This window comes from Mobula hypostoma, chromosome 15 (genome assembly GCF_963921235.1).
Source record: "Mobula hypostoma chromosome 15, sMobHyp1.1, whole genome shotgun sequence".
In the NCBI taxonomy this organism is placed as follows: domain Eukaryota; kingdom Metazoa; phylum Chordata; class Chondrichthyes; order Myliobatiformes; family Myliobatidae; genus Mobula; species Mobula hypostoma.
Genome location: NC_086111.1, coordinates 76,324,006 through 76,346,436, shown reverse-complemented (window position 1 = coordinate 76,346,436; position 22,431 = coordinate 76,324,006). Strand labels below are relative to the sequence as shown.

Below are 22,431 nucleotides of genomic sequence, written 5' to 3'. Positions count from 1 at the left end.
ATTGATAGGATGCAAAACTGGGCTGAGAAGTGGCAGATGGAGCTCAACCCAGATAAGTGTGAGGTGGTTCATTTTGGTAGGTCAAATATGATGGCAGAATATAGTATTAATGGTAAGACTCTTGGCAGTGTGGAGGATCAAAGGGATCTTGGGACCGTGTCCATAGGACAAAGCTGCCGTGCAGGTTGACTGTATGGTTAAGAAGGCATACGGTGCATTGGCCTTCATCAACCGTGGGACTGAGTTCAAGAGCCGAGAGGTAATGTTACAGCTGTATAGAACCCTGGTCAGACCCCACATGGAGTACTGTGCTCAGTTCTGGTCACCTCACTACAGAAAGATGTGGAAACTATAGAAAGGGTGCAGAGCAGATTACAAGGATGTTGCCCGGATTGGGGAGCATGCCTTATGAGAATAGGTTGAATGAACTTGGTCTTTTCTCCTTGGAGCAACGAAGGATGAGAAGTGACCTGATAGAGCTGTACAAGATGATGAGAGGCATTGATCATGTGGATAGTCAGATGCTTTTTCCCAGGGCTGAAATGGCTTACACGAGAGGGCACAGTTTTAAGGTGCTTGGAAGTCAGTACAGAGGGGATGTCAGGGGTAAGTTGTTTTTTTTAAATGCAGAGAGTGGTGAGTGCGTGGAATGGGCTGCCGGTGGTGGCGGTGGAGGCTGATACAATAGGGTCTTTTAAGAGACTCCTGGATAGATACATGGCGCTTAGAAAAATAGAGGGCTATGAGCAACCCTAGGTAACTTCTAAAGTAAGTACATATTTGGCACAGCATTGTGGGCCGAAGGGCCTGTATTGTGCTACACACATAAAAGTTGCTGGTGAACGCAGCAGGCCAGGCAGCATCTACAGGAAGAGGTGCAGTTGACGTTTCAGGCTGAGACCCTTCGTCAGGACTAACTGAAGGAAGAGTGAGTAAGGGATTTGAAAGTTGGAGGGGGAGGGGGAGATCCAAAGTGATAGGAGAAGACAGGAGGGGAAGGGATGGAGCCAAGAGCTGGACAGGTGATAGGCAAAAGGGGATACAAGAGGATCATGGGACAGGAGGTCCGGGAAGAAAGACGGGGGCGGGGGGGGGACCCAGAGGATGGGCAAGGGGTATATTCAGAGGGACAGAGGGAGAAAAAGGAGAGTGAGAGAAAGAATGTGTGTATAAAAATAAGTAACAGATGGGGTACGAGGGGGAGGTGGGGCATTAGCGGAAGTTAGAGAAGTCAATGTTCATGCCATCAGGTTGGAGGCTACCCAGACGGAATATAAGGTGTTGTTCCTCCAACCTGAGTGTGGCTTCATCTTTACAGTAGAGGAGGCCGTGGATAGACATGTCAGAATGGGAATGGGATGTGGAATTAAAATATGTGGCCACTGGGAGATCCTGCTTTCTCTGGCTTACACTTCCTCCCTTACCACCATTCAGGGCCCCAAACAGTCCTTCCAGGTGAGGCAACACTTCACCTGTGAGTCGGCTTCGCCGTCTGTATTGTGCTGTAGGTTTTCTATGTTTCCATTAATTAAAGTGATCCAGCTTAGTTTAAATATTCAAACATACAGCCTCCTTATCTTTTTGGGACAAGGAAATTCAAAGGTCAGAAAAAAATACTTCCTTTTCTCAGTCTTAAGTGGAAGCTCCCGTATTCTACAGGTATATCCTCTGGTCCTAGATTCTCACAGATAAACATCGACCCTGTCGGTCCCTTAATGATCACCCTCTTAAGAAAATCTCTCATTTGGGTTCATCCTAGTGAACTTCTTTATACTATCTTCAATGATAACACACTTTTCCTCAGACCATATGACAATAAGATACAGGAATAAAATTAGGCCAGTTGGCCCATCAAGTCAACTCAGCCATTTCATCATGGCTGATTCATTTTCTCTCTCAGCCCCATCTCCTGCCTTCTCCCTGTATCCCTTCATGTCCTGACTTATCAAGATTCTATCAACCTCTGCCTTAAATATACATAAAGACTTGGCCACCACAGCCACTTGTGGCAACAAATTCCGCCAGTTCACCACTCTTTGGCTGCAGAAATTCCTAACGAGACTACCTTCCTGCCGAAGGGTTTCGGCCAGAAACATCAACTGTACTTTTTTCCCAGTGATGCTGCCTGGCCTGCTGGGAGCTCCTCCAGCATTTTGTGTGTTGCTTGCATTTCCAGCAGCTGCAGATTTTCTCTCATTTGTTAATCAACAGTGGTCTTTTGGGGAAAACAAACAATAACATGATAAAAATCTTCACCTGTAGATAAAATTTGTCAGCGGAGGCTGCTACTTTTTACTTCTAAGATGCAAATTTTAAGATTCTGGGGACTTACGAGCTCTATTAGCTTACCTAGTACTAATTCTCCAATGATGGTGAAAGTATTCAATTCCCCGGATGTTCATAGTATTTTAATGTAAAGACTGATGCAAAATATGTTAAATTATTCTGTTGCTTTCCATAACTAATGGAACATTCCTTCTTCCCATAAGTACTTAACTAGCTTCAGTTTCAGAGGGGAGTTTAAAGCCATTTCAGATCCTGCCCAAATATTTGTACCTTCCGTCAGGATCTGCTTGAGACAACACTGTTTGTAAAAGGTCCAAGTCAGTTTGGCCAGTCGTAGATCAACAACATGCTGAAAATAAAAGGAAATCTGTCAATGGCTGGAATCCATCTATATAAAAACATCAAAATTGCACACAAGATTAGATCTACTGCACACAGAACATTTCTCTCAGAAATCACTGAAGCATACAGTTAAACACTACAGAAACAGAACCTTGGTCCAACCTATCCATGCCAACCAAGTGCCTACCTGGGCAATTCAATTTGCCTGCTTTTAACCCATATCCCTCTAAACATTTCCTATCCATGTAGATAGACACAGAAACATAGAAAACCTACAGCACAATACAGGCCCTTTGGCCCACAATGCTGTGCCGAACATGAACTTACTTTAGAAATTACCTAGAGTTACCCATAGCCCTCTATTTTTCTAAGCTCCATGTACCTATCCAGCAGTCTCTTAAAAGATCCTATCGTATCTGCCTCCACTACAGTTGCAGGCAGCCAGTCCATGCACTCACCACTCTCTGCATAAAAAACTTACCCCGACATCTCCTCTGTACCTACGTCCAAGCACCTTAAAAATGTGCCCTCTCGTATTAGCCATTTCAGCCCTGGGAAAAAGCCTCTGACAATCCACACGATCAATGGCTCTCATCACCTTATACACCTCTATCAGGTCACCTCTCATCCTCTGCCGCTCCAAGGAGAAAAGGCCGAGTTCACTCAACCTATTCTCATAAGGCATGCTCCCCAAGCCAGGCAACATCCTTGTAAATCTCCTCTGCACCCTTTCTATAGTTTCCACATCCTTCCTGTAGTGAGGTGATCAGAACTGAGCGCAGTACTCCAAGTGGGGTCTGACCAGTGTCCTATACAATTGTACCCATCTGCACCACTTCTTCTGGTAGCCTGTTCCACAGACCCACCATTCTCAGTGAGATCATTGTCCCTTCAAAGCTTTCCTCCCCCTCACCTATAAAGTATGCCCCCTAGATTTAGACTGTACCGTGAGAAAAAAACTGCCCATTTACCCAATAAATACCCCTTTAAGATGGTTGCAAAGGCAAATCTGGAACTTTCAACCAGGAAGTCTAACATTTACCAGAGAAGTGCACCTAGAAAGTAAAGCTCATTTTGGGAAGTCAGCATTGCTTTCCACAGGGGAGATCATAGCCCATGAACTTAATTAAGATATTTGAAGCTGTGACCAAGAATACAGTGAAAAGCAGAATGCTGAGGAGTAAATAGAACTGAGGAATCTTGGTGTACATCAAACAGAACAACAGAGCACGGTATGAGCCCTTCATCTCATGATGTGGTGACCTGTGTAACTTACTCTGTCATCAATCTAACCCTGCCCTCCTACATAGCACATAACCTTCCATTTGCCTTGTGACCATGTGTCTATCCAAGAATATCTTGGATGTCCATATTATATCACCCTCCAACACTGTCCCCGGTAGTGCATTTCAGGCACCTATCTTTGATGATGGCACTAAACAGCGGCTTCTTTGCTTGCATCTTCGGAAACAGCTTTATTTCTATCTTTGATATTTCTTTGTTTTCCCCTTCCAGGGTCCTTTTGAAGAAGCTGAGCTGGAGTGACACTCTGACTTCAGTTCTTTGCGGGCAAGTGACCCACTCTCAGGGCCTCACAACCGGCCGTTTTTCGGTATCTGAAGGACATGGCCTAGAGGACCAGCGCGCCTTCAGGGTGCCGGATTCTCATGGCTCTGGAGGCGGGCTGATTCAAGGCTGGCACCGCCAACTGATGCGTTGCGGGAGAACAAAGAAAATCGGAAGCAACGAGCTTACTGCTGGCTGTGTGCCCAGTGCCCAGAGGCACAGAGCTCGAAAAGAGCAATACAACAGGCTTTTAACACCATGAATCCGCGAGTTGATTTGTAATGTCTCCCCTCTAGCTGTGAAACGGGGACACCTCTTTTCCCTTATTATGTCGAATTATGTGAACAAGTAATCTTTGGGGTACTGCAAGTTTGTGCCTTTATTGATGCTTTGTTGCACACGTCAGTGTTTGGTGGGGTGGTGCCAATGCTTTTTTGCTGGTGGGGGGTCATTGCATTGCTGCTGCTTGTGGGTGGAAGCGGGGTTTGTGTTTCTAACACTTAACTGTCATTCATTCTTTGGGGCACTCTGTTTCGTTAATGTTTGCGAAGAAAAAGAATTTCAGGATGTATATTGTATACATTTCTCTGACATTAAATGTACTTTTTGAAACATTCGTCCATTCACTTTAAAAAGATGTTCTGTGGTATTGGCAATTGGCACACTGGGACAAAGGCACTGGTTGTCCACTTTAGACCATAAGACATAGGAGCAGACTTAGGCCATTCAGCCCATTGAGTCTACTCTGCCATTCCATCATGGCTGATCCTGGATCCCACTCCACTCCATACACCTGCCTTCCTGCCATATCCTTTGAAAATTATCAACTTCCACCTTAAATATACCCGCAGACTTGGCCTCCACCACAGTCTGTGGCAGAGCATACCACAGATTCACCACCCTCTGGCTAAAAGAAATTCCTCCTTACTGCTATTCTACAAGGTCACCCCTCAATTTTGAGGCTATGCTGTCTAGATCTGGACACCTCCACCATGGGAAACATCCTCTCCAGATCCACCTTGCCTACATTTCAACATTTGGTAGGTTTCAATGAGATCCCCCCCACATTCTTCTCAATTCAAGTGAGTACAGACTCAAAGCTGCCAAAGCCTTGGGAGTCTTGCACGAGAAATCCCAAGTCCCTCTGCACCTCTGATGTTTGATAGGCTGCATTATTGCTCCTTTTTACCAAAATGCATTATCATACACTTCCCAACATTGCATTCTATCAGCCACTTTTTTTGCCCATTTTTGCAATATGTCAAATTTCTGATACAATCGCATTGCTTCCTCAGCACTATGTACCTGCCCACCTATCCGCGTATCATCCACAAACTTTGCCACAAGGTCATCAATTCCATTATTTAAATCATAGACAAACAATGTGAAAAGTAGCGCTCCCAATACTGACTCGAGGAACATCACTAATCACTGGCAGCCAACCAAAAAAAGTCCCCTTTATTCCCACTCACTCCCATTACTGCCTGTCAGCCATTCCTCAATCCATGCCAGTTTCCTTCCTGTAATGCCATAGGATTTTATCTTGTCAAACAGCCTCATGCAAGGCACCTTATCAAATGCTTTCTGAAAATCCAAGTAAATGACATCCACTGCCTCTCCTTTGTCCACCCTGCTTGTTACCTCCTCGAAGAACTCCAACAGATCTGTCAGGCAAGATTTTCCTTTACTGAAACCATGCTGACTTTGACTTACTTTATCACTAGTCTCCAAGGACCCCAAAACCTCATCTTTAATAATAGACTCCAACACTTTCCCAACCACTGAGGTTAGGCTAACTGGCCTATAATTTCCTTTCTTTTGCCTTCTTCTTTTCTTAAATAATGGAGTGACATTTGCAATCTTCCAGTCCTCTGGGACCATGCCAGAATCAAGTGATTCTTGAAAGATCATCACCAATGCATCTGTTACCTTTTCAGCAACCTCTCTCAGGACTCTGGGATGTAGTCCACCCGATCCATGTGACTTATCCACCTTAAGACCTTTCAGTTTGCCTCACATTGTTGCCTTTGTAATTGCAACGGCACTCACTCCTTCTCCCTGACACTTACGGTCATCTGGCACACTGCAAGTGTCATCCACAGTGAAGACAGATGCAAAGTACTCATTAAGTTCAACTACTATTTCTTTGCTACCTCATCAGCATCATTTTCCAGTGGTCCAATATCAACTCTCAGCTCCCTTTTACTTCTTATATAAGTGAAAAATCATTTAGTATCCTGCTTTTTCTGTGGGATATATCTATCCTGCACCTTATGAACTATTCCCAGAAACTTCAGCCACCCCTACTCTGCTGTAATATCCACCCGTTTCGTCCTCCAATCCACCTGGGCAAGCTCCTCTCTCATGCCTCAGTAATCCCTTTATTCCATTGTGGTACCAATACATCTAACTTGTGCTTCATCCTCTCAAATTACAGTATGAATTGAATCATATTATGATCACTATCCCCTAAGGGTTCCTTGAAGTTAAGCTCCCTAATAAGGTCTGAGTTTATTACACAATGCCCAATCCAAGATAGCCTATGCCCCAAGTAAGCTCAAACACAAGCTGCTCTAAAAAGCCCTCTCATAGGCATTCAACAAATTCCTTCTCTTCCAATCCGACATCAACCTGACTTGCATTCCCTTGCATATTGAAGTTCCCCCATTACCTTACCCTGTGACATTACCCTTATTTCATGCCTTTTCCAGTTCCCCTTGTAATCTCAACCCCACATCTTGGCTACTATTTGGAGGCCTATTTATGGTTCCCATGTTTTTTGTTTACCCTTCCATCCAGAAAGATTCAACATTCTCCGACCCTCTGTCACCTCTTTCGAAAGATGTAATTCCATTTCTTACCAACAGAGCTATACCAATGCCTGTACCTTTCTGCCTATCCTTTCAATATAAAGTTATCCTTTGATGTTAAGCTCCCAACTATGGCTTTCTTTTAGCCATGACTCAGTGATGCCCGTGTCATACTGACCAGTCTCTAACTGTGTCACAAGTTCATCCACCGAAAGCTACACGCATTGAAATACTTCACCTTCAGTCCTGCATTCTTCATCCTTTTGAATTTTGCTCCATCTGCAATTGTACCCAATATCACTGGCTTGTCCTTCCTTACATTCATCTTACACCCTTCACCTACTTGGAAACCTGCTGGTTCATCCTCAGCTCTATTTTAGTGGTTCCCATCCCCCTGCCATATTAGCTTGAAACAGTCCCAACAGCTCCAACAAACCTACCTGCACGAATATTGGATCCCACTCAGATTCAAGTGCAACCCATCCCTTTCGTACAAGTCACATCTGCCCCAGAAGAGGTCCCAAATATCCAGAAATCCGAATCCCTGCCCGCTGCTCCAGTTCTTCAGCCACACATTTATCTACCACCTCATTCTATTCCTATCTACACTACTATGAATAGCTAAGCGAGTAAAAGATGACCTGATTTCCAAAAGGCACAAAGTTAAAGATGACACATTTTAAGCAAGATTACTTCTTGTACATATCATACTTTCCCCAGAAGGAATGCCAATGATCCATAAATCTAAAACCCTACCCCCTGCACTATTCTTCAGCCACACATTCATCTGCCAAATCATCCTATTCTTGCCCTCACTGGTGGCGGCACAGACAGCAATCCAGAGACTATTACCCTTGAGGTCTTGCTTTTAGTTGCTTTCCCAACTTCCTATATTTGCTCTTCGGGGCCTCTTCGCTTTTCCTACCCGTGTTGTTTGTACCAATGTGTACCAGGACTTCTGACTGCTCATTGTTCTTATCAAGAATGCTGTGGACTGGATCCAAGATATTCCTGACCCTGGCACCTGGCAGGCAACATATCATCCAAGGCATAAGAGACTCTGTAGATGCTGGAAATCCCAGATGGTATCACACACAAAATGCTGGGGGAACTCAGCAGGTCAGGCAGCATCTATGGAGAGGAATAAAGAGCTGACATTTCAGAACAAGACCTTTCATCAGGCTGAGTTCCTTCAGAATTTTGTGTGTGATACCATCTGGGAGTCTCACATCCACAGAATATCCTGACTGTTCATGTAACCAATGAATCCCCTATTACTACTGCTCTCTTCTTTCCCTTTCTCTTCCAAGACATAAAGCCAGACTCAGTGTCTGAGATTAACGACTTTAAAAAAAACAGTTGGACAGGTACTTTGATTGGAAAGGTTTAGAAGGTTACGGCCAAATGGAACTAGTCTGGATGGATTATCTTGCCCAGCAGTTAGGATGAAGGGTCTGTTGCCATGCTGTATGACTCTATACACATCTATAATGTCAGCCCTCAACATCTTACAGTCTAGGGAAAAAAGGTCCAGCCGATACAGTTTCTGTTTATAACTCAAGTTATCCATTCCTGATAATATCCTTGTGAGTCTTTTCTACACTCTTTCCAGTTTAACAACAATCTTTCTATAGCTTGGTGCCCAGAACTGCACACAATACTCCAAAAGAAAACTCACCAACATCTTACATGGCATCTTATAAACAGCTATAAGATCTCAGTACTCGCATGCTGGGCTACAACATTACTGAGAATATGGACATTTGGGTGCTCTCCTGCCACTTGCTGATTAATTGTTCACCACCAATGATGAGATATGATAGGACTGCAGAGCTTTGATCTGACCCATTAGTTGTATGACCATTTAGCTCCGTCCATTTCATGTTGGTTTTGTTATTCAACATGAGCAACATACATGTAGTCCTGTATTACAGCTTGCTTGGCTGGTTCCTCACTATTTGTAGGTACACCTGGTGCTGCTCCTGGCAAGCCCTCCCCTCCTCCTCAACGAGCCGCAGTAATTACATTGAGACAAGAAGCAAGATTTAGAACTCAACACGGAACAACAAACTGGTTCAAAATTGGGAAAGGAGTACGACACGTTTACAAACTATCACCCTACTTATTTAATCTATATGCTGAACACATCATGAGGAACATTGGTCTAGATGACTCAAATGTTGGAATCAAAATGTTGGAAGATGAAATATTAACAACCTCAGGTATGCAGGTGATAATACTCTTATGGAAGATATAGTCATAGTCATACTTTACTGATCCCGAGGGAAATTGTTTTTCGTTACAGTTGCACCATAAATAATTAAATAGTAATAAAACCATAAATAATTAAATAGTAATATGTAAATAGTAATATGAGGAAGCTTCTCATCAAAGTGAAAGAAGAAAGTGCAAAAGCTGGCTTGTTGCTCAATATTAAGAAAACCAAGATTATGTCAACCAGTATTAACTGTAGTAATAAATGGAAAGGAAGTGGAAGCAGTGACGGATTTTGTCTTCCTCAGTTCAAAGATTTCTATAGATGGAAACTGCAGCCACAAAATTAAACATCGCTTACTTCTGGGGGGCAGCAATGACAAATTTAGATAAAATACTGAAGAGCAGAGACATAACATAACATCTGTATAATCAAGTCTATGGCATTTCCAGTTCTGGTGTATGGCTGTGAGAGCTGGACTATTAGAAAGACTGAATACAAAAGAATCAATGCCTTTGCACTTGGATGCTGGAGGAAAGTGTTAAGAATTCGTTGGACAGCAAGAAGATCCAACAAGTCAATACTTGAAAAAATACAGCCAGACTACTCACTAGGAGGCTTGATTATGAGACAAAAGCTCAAATATTTTGGCCATATCATGAGAAGACAGAACTCCTTGGAGAAGACTCTCACGTTAGGTAAAACAGAAGGTAAAAGAAGGAGAGGACAACAGAGGCTATGACTGATAGATTATATGTTCTTGATTAGCCAAGGCATCAAAGGCTATGGGGTGAAAGCAGGGGAGTGGGGATGACTGGATGAAGTGGATTAGCCCATGATTGAATGGCGGAGCAGACTTGATGGGCCGAATGGCCTACTTCCGCTCCTACATCTTATGGTCTTAATATTACTCAGACAATGCGCATGACCTTTGGGGATCTTAGAGAGGCAGTTTCCAACAAGGTGACTTGGTGTGCAGGAGCCCATGAGGTCATTAAGAGTTGGACTCGACTTAACAACTGAACAACAAAATTACATTGAGGTTGCTTCCCCCAGCTGTTTGCCTGTCTTAGAACAAGGATCACTCAGGACAGAGAAGAGAAGAAATTTTGGGGATTTTTAAATAAAAAGGCTGTGGAGGTCAGTTACAGGGTGCATTCAAGATGAAGAATCCTGATGAAGGGCCTCAGCCCAAAATGTCAACTGTTTATTCCTTTCTGTAGATGCTGCCTGACCTGCTGAGTTTCTCTAGCATTTTATATGCATTAATCTGGACTTCCAGCATCTGCAGAATCTCTTGTGTTTAAGAGAAAGAGGAGATACTATAATTATTAACGGAATCAAGGAATATAGGTATAGTGCAAGAAAAAAGTACTAAGATGAAAGATTGTTTACAACCTTATCCAATGGTGGAACAGACATGTGCCCAAAAGTCTACTCTTTCCTTTTCTATATGCTGTGTGGTGCCTATTGGAATCAAATGTAGGATTCATCAGTCTGGACTCATGCACATCACAAGTGTCCTGGATAAGCTAAAGTACTAATATTAAAGTCTGATCTCAACCAATTCCAAAGAGGAAATTTTCTTAAGTGGTACAATGATATGAGAATGGCAAGGGTCAGAGTTATTAGGAGAGGGCAGCAGTGCTGGCATGGTTTAAATCACGTTGAAAGATATTTGTAATCAAACAATGACACAGTGCACTGGTGGAGAGAACCATATTACTTACTTGGTAAGGCAAAAGTTTGGGCAGCAAGTCAGTCAATGTAGAGAGAGGAAAAGATTTCTTCTGTGCTTCCTGTGAGCCAATAAATTTCATGAAATACAGCAGGTAGCACATGAGGAGTGTGCTTGAGTACAGGAGCTGGAAAGAGAAAAGGAAAAGAATTATCTCGTATCTGACGTTAACCACGACAATAAATTAAACTAATCTTACCTGCCTGCACATACACTATATCCTTCCATTACCTGCATGCTCACGTGCCCAAGCACCTCATAAATGGAACAATCATATCTACATCATCATCTTCTCCCACACCCCCGCCCCAAACACAGCAGCACATTCCAGGCACCCAACACTCCCTGTGTATGGAAAAATTTGGTCTCTACCTATCTATCCCTTGGCTCCTTGAGCCTGATCAACCTGAACTGATCTTGGCCTCAAGTACACTTTTCTGCATTCAATAATATTCATATAGAATCACAGAAAACCTACAGCACAATATAGGCCCTTCAGCCCACAAAGCTGGGCCGAACATGTCCTTACCTTAGAACTACCTGGGCTTACCCATAGCCCTCTATTTTTCTAAGCTCCATGTATCCATCCAGCAGTCTCTTAAAAGATCATATCATTTCTGCCGCCACCACCACCACTGCCAGCAGCCCATTCCATGCACTCACCACTCTCTGCATAAAAAACTTAACCCTGACATCTCCTCTGTACCTCCTTCCAAGCACCTTAAAACTATGCCCTCTCGTGCTAGCCATTTCAGCCCTGGGAAAAGGCCTCTGACTATCCACACGATCAATGCCTCTCATTATCTTGTACACCTCTATCAGGTCACCCGTCATCCTCCATCGCTCCAAGGAGAAAAGGCCGAGTTCACTCAACCTATATATTCCACAAAAACCTCCAGAGTTCTCTGGGACACTGGGCTACAAAGATTCAAGTCCTGCCAAGGAAAGAGCAGCCTTTCCTCAACTCCCTTTTAAATGGGTGCTTCCTTAATTTAAAAATATACTGCCAGTTATAGAAGCCCTTATAAAAAGGGAAAGATTAAAGTTTGAAGTAAACTTATTATGAAAATGCATAATGAAGCGGGAGAAATAATAACAGGGGACAAGGAGATGGCTGCTGAACTAAATAGAGTATATTGCATTAGTCTTCAATGTAGAAGACACTAGCAATGTGCCAGATGTTGAAGGGTGTGAGGGAAAAGAAGTGGGTGCAATTACTATTATAAGGGAAAAGGTGCTCAAAAAGCTGAAAGAGCTAAAAGTACGCAAGTCACCCAGACCAGATGAACTGCGCCCTAGGGTTCTGAAAGAGGTAGCGTTAGAGATTGTGGGGGCATTAGAAATGAACTTTCAAAAATCAATGGACTCTGGCATGGTGCCAGAGGACTGGAAAATTGCAAATATCACTCGATTCTTTAAGAAAGGAGGGAGGCTGCAGAAAGGAAATTATAGACCAGTTAGCCTGACCTCAGTGGTTAGGAAAATGTTAGAGTCAATTGTTAAGGATGAGGTGATGGAGTACTTCGTGACACAGGACAAGATAGGACAAAGTCAGTATAGTTTTGTTCAGGGAAAATCCTGCCTGACGTACCTGTTGGAATTCTTTGAGGAGATTACAAATAGGATAGATAAAGGGGATGCAGTGGATGTTGTATATTTGGACTTTCAGAAGGCCTTTGACAAGGTGCCACGCATGAGGCTGCTCACCAAGTTCACAGCCCGTGGTATTACAGGAAAATTTAATAAGATGGTTAAAGCATTGGCTGATTGGAAGAAGGAAGTGAGTGGGAATAAAAGGATCCTTGTCTGGTTGGCTGCCAGTGACTAGTGCACAGGTTTCGGTGTTGGGACCACTTCCTTTTATGCTATATATCAATGATTTAGATGATGAAATAGATGGTTTTGTTACCAAATTTGCAGAAGACACAAAGATTGTGTTGGAGGGGCAGGTAGTACTAAGGAAACAGGTAGGATGCAGAAGGACTTAGACAGATTAGGAGAATGGGCAAGAAAGTGGCAAATGAAATACAATGTTGGAAAATGTACGGTCATGCACTCTGGTAGTAGAAATTAATGTGCAGACTATTTTCTAAACGGGGAGAAAATCCAAAAATCTGAGGTGCAAAGGGACTTGGGAGTCCTTGTGCAGAACACCCTAAAGGTCAACTTGCAGGTTGAGTCAATGGTGAGGAAGGCAAATGCAATGTTAGCATTCATTTCAAGAGGTCTAGAATACAAGAGCAGGGATGTGATGCTGAGGCTTTATAAGGCACTGGTGACGCCTCACCTTGAGTACTGTGAAAAGTTTGGGCTCCTCATCTTAGAAGAGATGTGCTGGGATTGGAGAGGGTCCAGAGAGGTTCACAAGGACAATTCCAGAAATAAAACAGGGATGCGGATAAATTTCTTTAGCCAGATGGTGGTGAATTTGTGGAATTTGTTGTCATGTACTGCTGTGGAGGCCAGATCATTGAGTGTATTTAAGGCAAAGGTTAATAGGTTCTTGATTGAACATGGCATCAAAGGTTATGGGGAGAAGGCCAAGAAATGGAGTTGAGGAGGAGAAAAAAAAAGGAGCATCCGTGATTAAATAGCAGAGCAGACTCGATGGGCCAAAGAGCCTAATTCTGCTCCTATGTCTCATGGTCTTATTCCGACAGACAGAGCATAGGTGCTTGGCAAAGCAGTCTCCGAATAGATCTCCCAATCTATTGGGAGATCGCTTCGCCAAGCATCTACACTCCATCTGCCAGAAAAAGCGGGATCTCCCAGTGGCCACCCATTTTAATTCTACTTCCCATTCCGATATGTCCATCCATGGCCTCCCCACTGTCGAGATGAGGCCACACTTAGGTTGGAGGAACAAGATCTTATATTCCGTTTGGGTATCCTCCAACCTGATGGCATAAACATCAATTTCTCAAACTTCTGGTAATGGCCCCCCACCGTTTCCCACTCCTCTTTTCCCTCTCACCTGATCTCCTTGCCCACCCATCGCCTTCCTCTGGTGCTCCTTCCCTCCTTTTCTTTCTTCCACAGCCTTCTGTCTCTTTCACCAATCTTTACTTCATCGCTCCCCCTCCAGGTTTCACCTATCACCTTGTGTTTCTCTCTCCCCTCCCCGCCTCCGCTCCTCAGCTTTTTTCAGCAGTCCTGCCGATGCTGCCTGGCCCGCTGAATTGTGATCAACAAACTTATTTCGTATAGTCGGTATCCCTTAAATAAATTAGGGGCTCAGAGTGTGAACAGGAACAGGCCCTGTGCTGCAATTCTAGCCTGTCAAAACAAATAAGAATGCTGTCAATCACCTGGGCCAGAGAAAATACATAGAGACCCCAGTGTGGTACAAGGGTGATGCACACCACCGTCAGTATACACTTCACTGCCATGGCCAGACTTTCCGCAATCACCTGAAAAACAGAGCACAGTTGACACAGCACAGAGAACAGAGAAACAGGGACAGTCTGTGTGGAGTTTGCACATTTGCCCTGAGGCCATGTAGGATCGAGCCACTCCCCGCCTCCCGCCCCCCCGCCCCCCCCCCGCAACACCAACATATGAAAGGTATGCATATTTGTAGGTTAACTGCCTTCTAGTGCCTAAGATTAGGGGTTGCCAACCCGTCCAGCTTTGAGACTTCTCCAGTAGATCCCGAAGAAAAATCAAAAATAAATACACAAATACTGTTGTAATGTGAGCATTATAAAAGTAAGTAATACTAATTAGGATAATGGTAATATAGCAATATTTTCACTAAAATGCTGTTTGTAGAGAGAGATTGTTTCCAGGTTGCAGGGTTTTAGTTCCGTTCTTTCTGCCCAGTGCTCATGTCTGTAGCTCCCCCGCCATGCACCGCGTTTTCAGCGTAGCCTGTGCTGCATCAAAGTGACCAATCAGATTAGGTAAGAGTACAGACTGTCGCAAACATCAATATACGGCAGTGGTCCACAACCACCGGCCCACGAAGAATGCAGGGGTGCAGCGGTAGTCGGGATGCACACAGCACATCTTTAAGAAAAAAAGCCGAAATAAACAAGCTAATTAATTAGGTGAATGTCAGCTCAGATCAGAGGCGACGCAATCGGCACTCGTTCATGATATCCTGATAGTATGGCAGAGGCTCCACGAAAGAAGGCGAAAACATACAACTTCCATCCAGAATGGGAAGAGGAATTTCTATTTACCTTGGTGAAAGACAAGTGTGTATGTATGTTGTGCCACCAAACACAAGCACTGACTAAAAGAGGGAATCTGGAGCGGCACCACAACACCAACCACCAGGAATTTAAAGACACCTACCCCCCAGAGAGCGCAATTCGTGCCAGGAAAGTTGAGGAGCTGAAATTGGGGTTGAAGGCCCAGCAATCGCTTTCCACAAAACATGCTGCTCAAAATAAGGCTGCTATTGAAGCATCATTTCGTGTAAGTCACCTTTTGGCTAAACACAAGAAGCCTTTTACAGATGGCGATTTATTCAAGGAAGTAATGGCCATTACCGCAGAGACCGTTTTTAATGACTTTAAAAACAAAAACGGCATCACAACTGCAATACATAATATACTGCTTGGCCCTGCAACAGTGACAAGAAGGGTAGAGTCACCATCAGAGGACGTGGGTATTTTTCACTACAGTTCGATGAATCCCTGGATGTAATGCAAACAGCTCAGCTTGTTGTATTTGTCAGAATGGCTTTCCACGATTTTACAACAAAGAAGGACTTCCTCACTCTTTTGCAATTAAAGGAAAGAACGAGAGGTGAGGATATTTACAATGAGTTTAAAAAATATGTCCGTGAAAATGACATCCCCATTCATAAACTGGTGGCAATTACTACTGATGGGGCCGAGCAATGCGCAGTGTGCACGTTGGTTTTATAGCACTAAAAGTCAGTGCCTACTTCGGGTCAACTTACCTATGTGAAATTGCATTTTCACAGATGAAAATTATTAAATCTAAGTACAGGAGCTGACTTACTGGCAGACACCTCACTAGGGTTGCCAACTTTCTCACTCCCAAATAAGGGACAAAAGTAGCAGTCAAATCCCGGGACATTTGTGTTAACCTGGAGAAAGACTACCATGACCATGAAGCCTTGCACGGGCACCTGTGTGCACATGCATGATGTGCCGATTTTTTTTTATCCCACGAATCAGTTTTGGCTTAATCTTCATTATTTCTACTTTATATAGGCTGTGTATTTATCATATCATTCCTGCTTTTACTATATGTTAGTGTTATTTTAGGTTTTATGTGTTATTTGGTATGATTTGGTAGGTTATTTTTTTGGGTCTGGGAACGCTCAAAATTTTTTTCCATATAAATTAATGGTAATTGCTTCTTTGGCGTAAAGCATTTTCGCACAAACAGTTTCATAGGAACACTCTACCTTAGTGGGGGGAATACAGGACAGTTGGCAACCCTACACATCACAGATTGTCTCAGACTGGCTGTCTGTAGTTATGAGCCAAATTTCAGGGAACTAGCAGAAAGTATCCAGCCCCAGTCATCACACTGAGAGCAACAGTCAATTTTTATTCATTTATTTTTTATGTTGAAATAAAATTAAATAATGAAACTTAGAATTAAAGGTGTGAAGTATTGTAATATTCTTAAAGAAAGACATCTATGGCCTGTTTGATATGCTAGTTACAGTGTTTTCTTGTTTGAATTAATTTGAAAGTTTGACAAAAGTATTTTGTGTAATTCAAATACAATTCGCCCAAATAAAAGGCCTCAAATTGGAAGTACAATCTGAGCTGTTTTTTCTCTAAACGATTTAGTAGGTAGATCTTGCCTTTCACTGAGGTCGAGGTAGGGACCTTGGGCTTAAAAAGGTTGGTGACCACTAGCCTAGATGATGGTGGAATCTAGTGGTGATTATGGAGAGCATAACAAAGTGAAAATAATATCAATTGGTGCTTACTGGTCAGCATAGACTAGGTGGGTCAAAGAGCCTGGTCCTGTTCCATATAACGTGACTCCGGCTGTTAAGAGTTGGGTACCAAATCTTCGCCCTTTCCTGCACCCAAGGTCAGGATAACATTGAAATCCGTTTGTAACCTTTCAGATAACATGTGCACACTGCAACATTCAGGTTTTTGTTTTGGATTTGGTCTGGTGTGACATGTAACATTCCTGACATGCAAGTTATTACTATCCGTAGCAAAGAAAGTCTAATCAGCTACAGTTGCCATTCAACAGCATTTACCACTATTGAGTCCCCACTGTCAACATGCTGGGAACCAAATGTTAGATGGAACTGACCTGGGAAGTACAAGATCACACATCAAAGTTGCTGGTGAACGCAGCAGGCCAGGCAGCATCTCTAGGAAGAGGTACAGTCGACATTTCAGGCCGAGACCCTTCGTCAGGACTAACTGAAAGAAGAGCTAGTAAGAGATTTGAAAGTGGGAGGGGGAGGGGGAGATCCGAAATGATAGGAGAATACAGGAAGGGGAGGGATGGAGCCAAGAGCTGGACAGGTGATTGGCAAAGGGGATATGAGAGGATCAGGGGACAGGAGGCTCAGGGAGAAAGAAAAGGGGGAGGGGGGAAACCCAGAGGATGGGCAAGGGGTATAGTGAGGGGGACAGAGGGAGAAAAAGGAGAGAGAGAAAAATAATGTGTGCATATAAATAAATAAATAACGGACGGGGTACGAGGGGGAGGTGGGGCATTAGCGGAAATTTGAGAAGTCAATGTTCATGCCATCAGGTTGGAGGCTACCCAGATGGAAACCATCACCAACTGCGACTCCAGCCTTGAACTCCAGGCCGGGTCTTTATGTGCTGCTATTGTGACTCCCATCTCCCCTTCTCCCACCACCACTCTGCAACCTCGTCTCCCTCAGATCCCACCGTCAACTCCTGGATCCTCAGAGGCTCCATCTTCCTCTCACCCCAACCCTCCCCCCTCCCCCTCCCACTTTCAAATCTCTTACTAGCTCTTCTTTCAGTTAGTCCTGACGAAGGGTCTCGGCCCGAAATGTCAACTGTACCTCTTCCTAGAGATGTTGCCTGGCCTGCTGCGTTCACCAGCAACTTTGATGTGTGTTGCTTGAAATTCCAGCATCTGCAGATTTCCTCGTGTTTGAAGTACAAGATCAAGTGGCTTGCAAAGTGTAATTGGCATTCCAACATTCCAAACCCTTCCTACAATGCATGCCAGGACTAATGGACTTTGCTTGCTTGAGTGCAACAACCCACTTGATTGGCCCCCAATTTTGAGACTAAACATCTATGCCTTCCACTACTTGCTCTGTGCATCATTCAAATTCCAATGCAGTTTCATGCTCTGGCTATTACAGCACACACTTCCAAAATTAGAAGAACAATTTCTCAAACATTCACTCACATTGACTTAGCACTAAAGTCTCAAGGGGTGCAGAAATTTTGAGATGTGTCTAGGAGAGCCTTTTGACACAATATGCTGATAGGTCAATGAGCAAAGGTGTATTACTTGACCTCATCTTGGGGAATGTAGCTGGTCAAGCGGAGAGAGTGTCAATGGGTAGTCATTTTTCAGACCAATGACCTTAACTCATGTTTTATGATCAGTATTAGAATGTTTATTATTGTCACAAGTAGCAAGATACAATGAAAAATGTAATTGTGCAAGCCTCTATACAGATAATTTCAGAAACATCAGTACTTTGATGTAGTACAAGTGAAAAAGCAGTAAAAGACTGCAGAAAATAACATTACAGATAGAGAAAAATTGTATTTCCTGCACCAGATGCAGGAAAGCCTACATCTGCACAGTTGGAAGCATTCAAAGGAGAAACAGTAAGAGCTAAAAGGGCAATGTGTTCCTGAAAATGCCAAGAGTAGCAAATGTAGAGAAACCAAGTGTCAAGGAATAATGAGGGCTGGATAAAAAGCGACACAGGACAGCTATAGGGAACTAATGACAGGGGAGGCATATCAAGACTTTTGAAAGTATAGGGAGGTGCTTTAAAAGGAAGTAAAGAAGGAAAACATGATTCATGAGCAAACAGGGCTGTCACGAGAGACAAGATTGACGCAATTCTAAAGTTATTCTGTCAGCATATTAAGGGAACAGGAATAACCAGCGGAAAAGTAGGGGCTTCTAGCAGTAAACTGTGTGCGGAGCCATAGGTAATGATGAGATCCTGAATGATTTATTTTCATCAGCATTCCCTTGTGGTTGGAGAATTCAATAAAGGGGAAGCTGAAAATCCAATCTCCATAAACAAAGAGACATATTCAATGCTTTGGTAAGCTTAAAAGGTAAACAAATCCAGAAAACAAGAGAGGAGATTGCTGGGTATCCCTGAGATTTTTAAATCTTTTCTGTACATAAGTGAGGTACCAGATTACCAGACGATAGAAAACACGGTCCTTCTTTTTGAGAATAGCAGCAGGGAAAGGCTAGTAACTACAGATCTCTGAGAATCAGTGGCAAGGAACATAGAGAACAATACAGCACAGACAGGAATTTCACACACAATGCCCGTGTCAACCAAAATACCAAATTAAACTAATCCTACCTGCCTGCAAATGGTCTACATTCCTCCATTTTCTGCCTGTTCATGTGCCCAAATGCCTCTAAAACCTTATCTGCTTCCAACGCCTCCTGTGGCAGCTGGTTCCAGGCATTCACCATTCTCTGCATTTTTAAAAAAAATTGCTTCAAAAATCTCCTCCAAACTTTCTTCCTCTCACCTTAAAGCTAGTGGTAAGGGTGGGCTCCCTGACCTCTGCCCCTCTGACGCTCAACACAAGTGCCCCTCAGGGCTGTGCCCTAAGCCCCTCCTTTACTCCCTGTATACCCATGACTGTGTCATCACCCACAGCTCCAATCTGCTAATTAAATTTGCTGATGACATTACACTGATTGGCCTAATCTCAGATAATAATAAGGCAGTCTACGGAGAAGTCATTACCCTGACACAGTGGTGTCAAGAAAACAACCTCTCCCTCAATGTCGCAAAAACAAAGGAGCTGGTTGTGGACTACAGGAGGAATGGAGACATCAATGGATCTGGGGTTGAGAGGGTGAACAGCTTTAAGTTCCTCGGCGTAAACATCACCAAGGATCTCACATACTGGCCGTGTGGTGAAAAAGGCACAACAGCACCTCTTTCACCTCAGATGGTTGAAGAACTTTGGTGTGGACCTCAAATGCTATGAACTTGCTACAGGAGCACAACTGAGAGCATCCTGACTGGCTGCATCACTGCCTGGTATGGGAACTGTACTTCCATCAATCACAGGACTCTGCAGAGAGTGGTGCAATCAGCCCAGCGCATCTGTGGTTGTGAACCTCTCATGATTCCAGACATTTACAAAGACAGGTGCGTAAAAAGGCCCGAAGAATCATTAGGGACCTGAGTCACCCCAACCACAAACTGTTCCAGCTGCTACCACCTGGGAGATGGTACCGCAGCATAAAAGCCAGGACCAACAGGCTCCAGGACGGTCTCTTCCACCAGGCCATCAGAGTGATTAACTCACTGACACAACTGTAATTCTATGTTATATTGACTATCCTGTTATACATGCTATTTATTATAAATTACTATAAATTGCACATTTATATGGAGGCATAACGTAAAGATTTTTACTCCTCATATATATGAAGGAAGTAAGTAATAAAGTCAATTCAATGAAACCCTAGTACTTAACATTTCCACACGAAAAAAAAATTAATACTGGAAAAAATATCATAGAGGGAGAACTAAATATCATTAGAAGGCAGGGTCCAATCACAGACAATCAATATGGCTTTGTCAGGGGCAGATTATTTGACCAGTATGATTGAATTCTTTGCAGAGGTAACAAAAAGTTAATAACTCATCTCCTTCTACCCTAGGCCACGAACTTATCAATCACCCCTGATGAGTTATTAACTTCAAACTTTCTGCATAATCACTCAAAGAGTTGAACTGCATGTGCATGTTACGACAGCTGTATAACTCATCTCCCCCTACCTTAGGCCACAGACTTATCAATCACCCCTGCTGTGGACACTTTCTGGAGGTCCAAGATCCGTATGCTCCACGACCGCTGGACTAAGTGTGTAAATGCAGGAGGGGACTATGTTGAAAAATAAATGTGCTAGGTTTTCTAAAATTGACTCCTTCTACCTTAGACCACGAACTTATCAATCACCCCTCGTGGGCTGAAAAATAGCAAATTGAGTTTAATCCAGAAGCGCGGAAGATTTAAAAGGACAGAAATCCTGATTTGGGTTTAATTCGGAGAAGGAAGTCTGAGAATCAGAACGGGAGTGCGGAGGAAGCCATTTTTGAAATTTTTGGGTTTTTTCCCCCATCGACGTTCAGAAAGGCGGGACTGCGCAGGTGTGTGACGTCAGGCAGTAAAGCACAGAAGATTTAAAAGGAACAGATCCTTATACAGCGGGCAGCGTAGTTTGCGGGCTGCTGAGCCGGGAGCAGAGTGAAGGCTTAAGGGCTTCGGCTCAACGGGCTTAAGCGAAAATGGGTGAGGCGAAGAGGGTTTGGTATTCATTTTTTGTCGTCATTTGAGGAGAGGGGAAGCATGAGTGTGAGGGCAGCTTGTTGTTCTCGGTGCTGGATGTGGGAGACCCTAGAGTCTCCAAGCCTCCCGGACATCTGCGCCAGGTGCGCCGAGATGCAACTCCTAAGGGACCGCGTTAGGGAACTGGAGCTGCAGCTCGATGACCTCTGTCTGGTCAGGGAGAGTGAGGAGTTGACAGAGAGGAGTTACTGGCAGGCGGTCACACAGGGGACACGGGAGGCAGACAAGTGGGTCACGGTTAGGAGGGGGAAGAGGAAGAGTCAGGTAATAGAGATTACCCCAGTGGCTTTGCCCCTTGACAATAGGTACTCCTGTTTGAGTACTGTTGAGGGGGACAGCTTACCCGGGGGAAGCGACAGTGGCCGTGCCTCCGGCACAGAGTCCGGCCCTGTAGCTCAGAAGGGTAGGGAAAGGAAGAGAAGGGCAGTTGTAATAGGGGACTCGATAGTAAGGGGGTCAGATAGGCGATTCTGTGGACGCAGTCCAAAGACCCGGATGGTAGTTTGCTTCCCTGGTGCCAGGGTCCGGGATATTTCTGATCGCGTCCAAGATATCCTGAAGTAGGAGGGAGAGGCGCCAGAGGTCGTGGTACATATAGGTACCAATGACATAGGTAGGAAAAGGGGAGAGGTCCTGAAAGGAGAATATAGGGAGTTAGGAAGGGAGTTGAGAAAAAGGACCGCAAAGGTAGTAATCTCGGGATTACTGCCTGTGCTACACGACAGTGAGAGTAGGAATGCAATGAGGTGGAGGATAAATGCGTGGCTGAGGGATTGGAGCAGGGGGCAGGGATTCAAGTTTTTGGATCATTGGGACTTCTTTTGGCATAGGTGTGACCTGTACAAAAAGAACGGGTTAAACTTGAATCCTAGGGGGACCAATATCCTGGCGGGGAGATTTGCGAGGACTACTGAGGTGACTTTAAACTAGAATGGTTGGGGGGTGGGAACC

General features: G+C 43.9%; 1 protein-coding gene across 2 annotated transcripts in view; it reads right to left on the bottom strand.

Annotated features, from left to right (window-relative positions):
• The window catches only part of rft1 (RFT1 homolog), a 71,540-nt gene that overhangs the window by 26,965 nt on the left and 22,144 nt on the right, over positions 1-22,431 (bottom strand). For both annotated transcript variants that reach the window (XM_063068306.1, XM_063068307.1), the window contains 3 exons: positions 14,266-14,367; positions 10,950-11,084; positions 2,557-2,635 (listed from right to left, as the gene is read on the bottom strand). In XM_063068306.1, coding sequence (XP_062924376.1) covers positions 2,557-2,635; positions 10,950-11,084; positions 14,266-14,367 — 316 coding nt within the window. The remainder of the gene's footprint in view (positions 1-2,556; positions 2,636-10,949; positions 11,085-14,265; positions 14,368-22,431) is intronic.